Source organism: Galeopterus variegatus, unplaced genomic scaffold (genome assembly GCF_000696425.1).
Source record: "Galeopterus variegatus unplaced genomic scaffold, G_variegatus-3.0.2 Scaffold2707, whole genome shotgun sequence".
NCBI classification, from domain to species: domain Eukaryota; kingdom Metazoa; phylum Chordata; class Mammalia; order Dermoptera; family Cynocephalidae; genus Galeopterus; species Galeopterus variegatus.
Genome location: NW_007728818.1, coordinates 198915 through 209194, shown reverse-complemented (window position 1 = coordinate 209194; position 10280 = coordinate 198915). Strand labels below are relative to the sequence as shown.

The following is a 10280-nucleotide window of genomic DNA, read 5'->3' as shown; positions in this document are numbered from 1 at the left end:
CTTTATAAATCACCCAGTTTCAGGTATTTTGTTATAAGCAACATAAACGGACTAATACAGAGCCAGACCCTGTAAAAGTATTGGCAATCTAAACAGTTGCTAATCATGGTGGACTTTTCCTTGGCCTGGCCTGTCAAGTGAATTTTGACAGAAATGTATCATATTCTCTACTCATAATCTTCAAACTGATAAAACATTGGTTTGTTTACAAAATGGACCTTTGCTTCCCCTGTTACATATCAAATGTGGTGATAGAAACACTGAGGTCTTTTTTTCAATCATTATTCTTATTATAACAATTTTTAATTTTGACCAGTGCCAGTACTCCAGACTCCTAGCTCATCCCTCCTCCTTTGTTAAGAATCTAAGTTTATTTCCAGAACAACCTCCGATTTGTTTCAGTTTTTTCTACACTGGCCCAAGTGAACTATTTACCAAAATTCAATAGTATCATGTCAACAGAGCATTTTGGCAAAGAACAAAGTATCACTTATGATTGATTACAGGCTTGGTCAGTACTGTTGGCGCTGGCAGCGATAGTTGGTAAGAGGTAGGTTTTCAGACTCCGACTGTGATTACTCCTAGCTCTCGTCTGGGTTTTTGCAAATCCACAGAATTTAGCACTTAATTGTATATACAGTTGTTATTTCAGTTCTATCTTGCTTTCTACCTGGATCCTAAACTCCTTGAACTTAAAGAACACAGATGTCACAAACAACCTGACTGACAAAGAGGAAACAACACAACAGTCCAGAAACATTCACTTGTTCCCTCAGGGACCATCTGTGTGCCGTTCTATGCCAGGCATCATGCCAGGCACCAGAGATAGAAACAAACAAGCTGGAAGCCTGGTGTCTCCTGCAGATGGTAAAATAGGAAGACTGAACACAACACACTAAAATGTTTGTAGTATGCTTAATTGGCCATGAGATCCAAATGCGAATCGCCAGGCATCATGCCAGGCACCAGAGATAGAAACAAACAAGCTGGAAGCCTGGTGTCTCCTGTAGATGGTAAAATAGGAAGACTGAACACAACACACTAAAATGTTTGTAGTATGCTTAATTGGCCATGAGATCCAAATGCGAATATCCATATAAAGGGAAAACAATGATTTTTAAAATCACCGTATCTCGATTCATTCACTTTGTGATAAGTGTCAAATTGATCAGTGACTGAAGAGACTCCCCGCCCCATCCCTGCCCGCTCCATGGGAGTGAGGGGAGCAAGGAAGGTGGTACGTTGGAGAGGAAGACCACCCAGATCCCACCTTTTTACTTCCGGGCACCCAAACACCATCTGATGCTTTGGCAGGAAATGGATTCCACTTTTTTCTCCATCCATCTGGAATGCTAGTATCAGAAGAATAATTGGAGCAAATGGATCTATTAAAGCACTAAAGTGACCACGGAGGAAAGAAAATTTATTTTGCCCAGTCTATTAGTGTATGCTTAGAGACCAACTTCCTTTGATTTAGTTCTAGAAAGTTGAAAACTCTGGCTTGAATATTTACTTAACATCCTCATTAGAACTACTGAACTTTTCTCAATGAATTCAGTTAAGGCTGTTTTTAAATTGGAAAAAGGGGTCCCTGTAATGACATTTATTGAATGTAAAGTTCTCTTAAAATTAGTTACCTTTGAAACAAGTGGAAGTTCTCACTTAAGTCAGAGATCAGAGTGGTAAAGTGATGACCCCTAACAGGAGGGGGGTATGTGGAGAGAGACGGACTGTGTGTGATGAAAGGGGGAGGGCAGAATTGTGGCTTTTTCTGACTCAAGTAACTTTTATATTCCTCTTATCCCTCTGCTGTGCCTCCTCTGAAGTTCCGCAAAGTTTTGTTACTAACTACAATTATTGGCTGAATATGAAATCCGACTGCTTTCCAAAAGCTGCAACCCAGGATTACTGTTTCTCAACCCGGAAAATAACACCCTGACATTTGGGGTACTTGGAAGTATTAGAAGCATTTTGAGTTGTGACAACTGGAAGGGGCTATTGATATTTACAAGCAGAAGCCAGGGAAAGCAAATGCTTTGCTACAACCCTGTATCAGGAAGAATCGTGCTCACCAAAAGGTCTATGCCCTGTCGAGAAACCCCGGAAGACATTTCAAAGAACCACACACAAGATTTTAAGAATATTAACATTAAAACGTGACCGTAGAGATCACTGAACTGGTTTGACAAACACAGGAAATAAAGTCCAGCGAGGTTAAGTCACACCCCCAGCCACGAAGAGTGCAGGCCGGGCTGAGTCGGGCCTTCTGACTGTGTCCAGGGCTCTTTCTGCTCCACCAAAATGTATTTTCACAAAGCCTTTCACAGCAGTCTGTGTGGGTTATCACAACTCCAAGGACTCTGGGTCCCAAGAGCAGCATGTTCTGTTCTAAGTGACTTCGGGAATAGCACTGAGTGGATAAACGAGTCATCACAGAGGCTCCAATTCCCTTTGGAACAACGAACTGAGCCCATTGGGCTTTCCTTATATTACTGATAACTTTACAATTATTTCGGCTAACAGCAGCTGTCCATGTAACTTTACAGCAACTGCCACGTAACATTGAACAGTGTTTAGACTTGTCCCTTTAGCAATCTGGATTTAGAAATCTTGTTTTCTGCCTTAATATTCCTTAGTATAATTTCTTTGATAATAATATAAATTCTTAATAGTGTCCCTAGTGAATATGCCAATGGATCTTAGCCACATAGAGGGTATTAAAATCTATTCCTGAAACCTCAGTTCCCAGTGAGAGGACAATGATCCAATGTGGACACCTGGGCCTCAAAACCACAATGGCGCACTTGATGTACAAACACCTTGTCTGTCTGTCAAGGTCGCCTTATGTCCCAAGGCAAATTCTTGAGGACCAAACAGGCATTTGGGGGCCTGGGGCCTGCTCCTTTGCAGCTTCTTGCACAGGAAGGACATATTCAGGCATCAGCATTGCCCTTCTTCCAGCCCTGCTCACATGAGGTGGGAGGGCAAACAACATAGCAGACCGGGTAACCTTGAGCTTGCTAACCTGGCCTGGCTGAGAATGAGGGAAGGAATGGCCGGGTTTCAGTAAGCTCGGGTTATGAGAAGTGTCCTGCAATGGCTGCACCCCCTCCCCCAACGTGTCACGGTTTTGTATGCATTGGCCTCAAGAGGGTCTGGAGGGACACACTTCGTGCTTTCTCTTGGAATAGTGTCTGTAACCAATTAACATGCCACCATCAATTTATAAGTCAGGCGTCACTTAATGACGGGGATACATCAAGAAAAATGAGTTGTTAGGCAATCTGTCATTGTGTGAACATCTTTGACAGTACACAAACCTAGATGCTATACAGCTGACTAAACACCTAGGTTACATAGTACAGCCTACAGCTCCTAGGTACAAACCTGTTCAGCATGTTACTGTAATGAATACTGTAGGCAACTGTAACACAATGGTAAGTACTGGTGTATCTAAACATATCTAAATATAGAAAAGGTAAACATACAGTATTATGATCTCATGGGACCACCATTGTTTATGCAGTCCATTGTTGACCAAAACATTGTTAGGCAGCACGTGACTAATCATATTGACCAAAAATGTGATGCTACCCAGCCCCCAAATACAGACACCACCACGTTGGTTACAGACTTTACGTCAATGCCTGTCCGTGGTAGGCTTGTATTTAACAGCACCTTTCATCTGTGATTGTCATTTTATAGACCAAGAGATTCATCAAAGTAAAAATGTTTTCTTAGGCAGTTATACCAAGACAATATATAAGTGTGTGTATATATACGTATCTTATATAAATCTGTACATATTTTATTCACTTTTTTCTTAAAACAAAAACACTAACTTCAGTCATTTTCCTCTTACAATAAATATCCATCTCTTTTGCTTTTCTAAATCAATTCTACTTTTTGTTTCAGGAAAATAGACTGTTCTGGACTTTGTCAAGGGCAGAACAGCCCGTCATGAAACCCAAGAAGAGTGACTTCATGGTGTCCCAAGCAGGAGGCGCCACTGTCTCTGTGCATTTTCAAGTATCTTCCAATCCAAAGGCACTACACTTCACCAGCGCTAAGAATATCTTACACAAATGCATATCCCTCTCAACTAATAAGCAAGTAACAGGGCCATCTCTCTTGTCTCCTATAGTGTTCTCCACTATCTGCCTCCAAAAAAAGCTAAGATCACTGCGTTACTTACCGAAACAGGAAACTTTCTAAAAGCCACCCATACAAGCACATACCAGTCCTCAGGAGAACCCTCTTAGTTGTGCATAATTTAATAAAACTGACCATGTAGGATAATGCTGTTTATTAAAAATATAGTTAGGGAGAAGGAAGTCAGTGCATTTATGCAATTTTACATACACATCTGTAGTTTGAGGTTCCATTATTCCAACAGTTCATATAAATCACTATTTCAGATAAAAGAAAAAAATGCTTTACACAGGAGATCAGCAATTGGTTATAGGTTTGGTAATATGAGTAGGCTTGTAGTAAAAATAAAACCACCTCTTCCATTATTAAAAGTCTCCTTTATGCAGAACAAGTCTTTAGAGTTAAGAACTTTTCCTTGCATAAGAATTGTTAAGTTGAAGTTCTTGGAAAACAGCCAATCCTGTTTTCTATATATATATATATATATATAAATGCTATATTTTGTCTGGATTTTTTTCTTTTTTGAGGTAACAAAGGAAGAATTTTCACTGATCTGTCACTAGGTTATCCTTTACCATGTATGCAAACTATTGCAATGTCAAACCTAAGATTCATACAAAAGCATTTCTCAGAGAATTATAAATACAAAGTATGACATTTCAAAACAATGTTTTCATTACAGCAAGGAAAACAAAGTGGGTATTTAAAAAAAAAAGCCTAAATAAAATTAATCAAAGCCATGACCATCTTTTCTAATGGAGAATGAACAATAGTACCCAGAATCCCCCCAAAAAGATTTGGTTTATGTATGCACATTCCCCAGCAAGTCTCATTTCTTAGTCACATTTTTTTTCTTGGAGTATCGACGACATTCCCATTTCCTAAATTCATACTCTGACAGCAATCCAGAGTACAGCCCCAATACCTGATGACTCAGAGGGAAGACAACTTTACAATTTAATACCAATAATCCTTATTGTGGAAAATCAACAGGTGAATCTAATTCCTTGGATGCAGAGTTGGTGCTTTGTCCCTTGGCCTTCTGGCCTTCATGCGTGGGATGCCCTAGGAAGTCACTCCAGACCAGGAAGGGAGTGGTTACATTCACCTGGCTGCACCACTCCTTTCCACGTCAGGTACCTAACTCCAGAGAACAGCCAAACCCTGAAGGAGAACTTTTTAGTTTACTACCTTCCTTATTACACTGCTCTGGTGAAAGAAAGTTTCGTTTCTACAAACACAGGGAACCATGGACGAAGCACAGGAAGAGAGAAACGTGCGTTCCTTATAATGAGGAGCTGTGTGAAAGGCTTCTGCTGGGTTTGGCTAAGGCATCTGGAACTCTCTCCATGTCTGTTCCCCATTACACTACCTAGAACTTACAGTTCACTTGTCGGGGTCATAGGGAGAGAGGGTTACATTTAACCACCTCTTCCTTCTAAAAGTAGAATAGTTAACAACATTCTCATAAATAAAGCAGATCGAATTAGTAATTGCCTAAATGACAACACAAATTCAGTGCTGGCTGTGACTAACACCTGTCTCCATCTCAGCAACAATTAAAGGAGACAAAATCTCAGTTGCTACCCAACTGTCTACATATTTAAAGCATACCGAGAAATTAATGCTTGTTGATAGTATTTCTAAGCAAATCAATTTAAGGCATAGCTGGAGTAATAGCAAATGATGATGACCATTTTCCCTATGATGCAATATTAAGGCCTCTGCTGAGAGAGAGTACTTTAAAATGGATAGAGTTTTCCTGCCCCAAATTAACCAAAAGTGCCATGTACTGAAGAAGCAGCAAGCTAAAGACTGAAAAATTTAAAAGAGATAACTGCTGCCTTTGCATCACTCAGACTGCAGAGTTTGAGTCAAAACCATCATATGTACTCAGATGCTGGAACCGATGAGGCCAAATCTGGCAGGGCCACAACATGGATAAAATGTCAAATACAGATATTTTAATATGAAACATTACTTTGTGTATATACGTCTAAATTTTAACAGGACCCTTTAAAAAATGAGGGGGGAAAATGCTATGTTTACACAAAAGTCTTTGTGCTTAGTTTGTAAAAAGCTATTAGAACAGTTGGAAAGAAGTTGGTTCAGTCTTTAATTTCACTTTTATGAAGCTGCTTGGCTCCTATCCTGTCAGTGGTGAAACTGCAGAAACGCACCCCCTTCTTGGATTTCAGGGTAAAGCTGTTCACTCTTCAGAACCCCACGAGGAGAGCGACTCCCCTGCTCCCAACTCCCCTGACAGCTCCCTCCCACTTAATGGGGTCACCACACAAGTTAACTGTCTAGAAGAGGTGATGTTTCCATATAAGGCCGTTTAAGTGTAAAATGACAAAGTAATCTAAGTAAAACAAGCTACTAAGTTTCTTTTGAGTGGTGGGATGGGGAAAATGGCTTCTATGTCAATAAAAGACTCAGGTACAGTCAGTAAAAGAAAATTGATTTCTCAAAGTTCAATAAAAAAATTAGCTCATCTCTCAATTTCAAAAAGACAAATTATGGAAAAAATTTTCTCAAATTTATGTAGCAGGCTTAATTTTGAACCTTAGGAAAGAAGCTCCTCCCATTTTCTTTCCACATTTTATGTTCTTCAAGTTGCTATTATAAATTGTTAGAATAGCAAAAACAGCCATGACCCAAATCATGGAGATATGACGATTTACTTGCCTTGAAATACATCTATACAATTGAAAGTTATGCATACAGCACAGAACTATAAACAAAAAGGTGAAGCAAACTTTATTTATTTTCAGGTAAAAACATTAACCTGATGGATTATTGCAGATTTGAGAAATCAGCACATAAGACAATTGGACAGCATTGCTTACAGGTACTTTTATCTGTGTCAAGACAATGGCTGAACTGTTTGTCCCAAGTGAGCACTGGGAGAAGAGGAGAGTGGAATAAAGAAAGGAGACTACGAACAAAAACTTAAAACAAGAACAAGGGAGGAAAAAATTTTACTCCAACAGGGAATGAAAAATGCTAATTTTGTTTAAAACTTTACATCAATTTAAAATGCTCTGGCCATAGGATAATAAACACTGGCCAGCCCAAGCTGTAGACTTTCCAACCTACACAAAAGAGATGAATGAGCTTTCATTCATCAGAGGCTGTTGCTGCCAGAATCGCCGTGTAAACAGTCCCAGTGTTTCACCTGGTAAAAAGTCAGTAATACCCTACAACTAGATTAAAACTAAGCTATAAGAAAAGTCTACCTAGTTACAAAGGCTGAATTCTATTGACAATATATTTCAACTCAAATTTTAAATTATATCTTAATTTGAGAGAACATGGGATAACAAAAGCCCATGGCTAACGAAAATGTAATAACTATGAGTGTTGTATACAAAAAAACTGTGTGAACTGCACAGACAATGAGTCAGGGAGAGAAAATCAGGGAAGTGAAAAGCACACAGTTCTAGTTTACTAAACTATATTTGTCAAATTCATGTGAGCTTTAATTTCTGTACTTAGGTACAAGAGTTGTCTTTGGAGGAAACAAAACTGTAGACTTAGCTAGATGGATACACACAGCCCAGAATTAAACTGCACAGCGACATTTATTGTTCCAGCCTGGAAAAACATCCCTTTTTTTAAATTTCACACAGCAAAGCAAGTTAAAAACTTCACTCATCAAATAAATGATAATTTAAACAAGAACTTGCCAAAGAAACCTCATCACAACAACGTTTTAGGGCCTGATCACTTTAAGTCCATGGGGCCATTAATGAATATCAACCAAGTGTCTCTTTTATAATCTGCAAGCTGTTTTTCCTACAACAAGAAGGCGAAACATGTTTCCTTGACTCAGGTGATACATTTAGAAAAGAAATCATGATTTGTTTCTTTTGCTGTAACAGGCAGACACTGCACTCCTTGCTGCAATCAGGAAAGATGGAACGACTGCTGTCCTTCTCTCGCTGCTATCAACAGTTTGTCACGCATGATCTCAAGGCTTGAATAGTCCGGCAACTTAAGATAGTTCACACAAGTCATTACAGAGGGTAAGAAGTCATCTGGGTTTTCTGTTGATTCAAATGTCTTCCGGACAATTGTCAAGGGTGGATTCAGACTCCGGAATCCTGATTGAGAGAAAAAGAAAACCAAGGAACTCAGTACTTTTTTAAATGTTACCACTATCAGAAAACAAGACATTGCTTTGTACATACAATCTTACCCCCCACACAAGATATTCTTTCTTGCATAGCAACTTTCTAGCTTGGGAACTACACATTCAATATACAATCAGTGTACAAAATCTGCTGTATCTATTAATCAGTTAAAAAAAAAAAAAATCTGATTTTTAAAACAGATTATCAATTCATTTATGTTAGGACTCATTTCTGAAAAACCAGATTTTAGAACTCATCCTCATTTAAGAATTTATAATGTACAAACACCCTAAAATTTTATCTTCACAGCATTACATGCTCATTAGTAATACTATTTCAGCATGTTTAAAATAATCCCTATTAATTTTCCTGATAGTGCCTCTTAATATACTATAAAACAAATTGAAAACTTAGAAACATAATGATATTAAAATAACTAAGAGGTACTATAAGTCAAAAAAAGAATCTCCTGCTCTCAGTACTGAAGTTTCACATACATATACCCATAGGTAGAATAAATGCTAAGCATCAACATCATACCCACCTCCAACAGGCAATCTTGGGCTACCAGTGACAAACTGCAGAAATAACCTCTGGTGCTCATTATCAAAACTACTAAGAATCTCAAACAAGAACTTCACAGCCCGACTACAACAGAAATAAATATACCAAAATTATTTCATCATGTTAAAATGAAGTTTTTAATCACACCACATCAGTGACTTGCGACCTCTCACAATTAGACAGATTATCCATTTTAAATATTATTACATGTGAATTCCCATTACAATGCACTCTAAAAACAAATTTGTTTTTGTCATTATAGCTGGAATTTGAATGGAATGATTACTGTTAAAATAAATAAGACGATCTAGTACTGTACAGATATTTCTGCTTTATGATATGATAACAGGTAATGAAATTAAAGCTGTATCCCCCACCCAAAATTTTTACAAAAATACTCAAAAGAGAAACCCTTGGGTCTTAAATTGCAGTCTTGGGAGTAGTAAGGCCAAAATCCTTTAAAAGGTAGACAAATTTAAAAATAACCCACCCCAAACTTTTGTTGTTGTTTACACACACACACACACCCTCCACAATCTTGACCACCAACTGTCAAGCTGGCAGATGCCAGTCCTCACCTGTCATGAGTATAACCGTGATCAGGCCTGCAGCATTCCATCAATGTCTTTGCATCCCAAGTGTCTGCTTTACTGCCACACAGGAGCTGATCAAGCTGTGAGTTTAAATACGGGTAACGAATTACTAAAGGTAATATCTATGTAACTTGAGTCGAAAAGGTCTACTGTAACATTTTCAGTACCAAAACCTTCTGCTTATGACCTCTTTGTAGAACGTGCTCTTATAATACATTTAGATTCCATTCCCTTTTCAGTTGCACATTAATAGGTACCCTGTGCAACTGTACAGACTAGGTTCTAGAGAAGCCTTTAATCTCAAACACATATATAGCCGATACAGACCTTTGATTTTTTTTTAAGTTTTCCTAACTCTTCTCACTACTTTAGAGGCTTTAAACTGATAATGTGCTTTTAACCAGGGAGATTTTAGAAATCCTGGCTTTCAGAAACATAAGGGTATATTATAACGGAAGTCAAGAGACAGAAAACTGAGCTGGAGAAAGAAGTAGGAGAAGAAAGCTGAACTGAGATGCAGCATATGGGTAGGTTTTTACACTTTCTAAAGACAGGCACATCATTATTACAGCAAGGGCAAGGGTTGAGATCCCCTTACCTGCCAGCCACCGAAAAAGACCAAAAACAAACAACAATAAAGAGAGGCACATCTATACCACATGGGTTGTATGGGGATGGGGACCAACCTAGACATTATAGAACAAATATCAGAAAGCAAGAAATGCTTTTGGTCCTAAGAAAATCTAATATCAGTTTCAAATTAAATCCAATTTGGGGGCCGGCCCGGTGGCGCACTGCTACAGTGCGCTGCTTGGGAGTGAGGCGGCGCTCCCGC

General features: G+C 38.7%; 1 protein-coding gene across 5 annotated transcripts in view; it reads right to left on the bottom strand.

The window, feature by feature from the left end:
• Nucleotides 1–4291: 4291 nt before the first annotated feature.
• Nucleotides 4292–10280, bottom strand: part of TRIP12 (thyroid hormone receptor interactor 12) — a 151341-nt gene continuing 145352 nt past the window's right edge. For all 5 annotated transcript variants that reach the window (XM_008582716.1, XM_008582717.1, XM_008582718.1 and 2 more), the window contains 3 exons: nt 9431–9525; nt 8833–8936; nt 4292–8258 (listed from right to left, as the gene is read on the bottom strand). In XM_008582716.1, the coding sequence (XP_008580938.1) occupies nt 8062–8258; nt 8833–8936; nt 9431–9525 (396 nt within the window). In that variant the 3' untranslated portion in view covers nt 4292–8061. The remainder of the gene's footprint in view (nt 8259–8832; nt 8937–9430; nt 9526–10280) is intronic.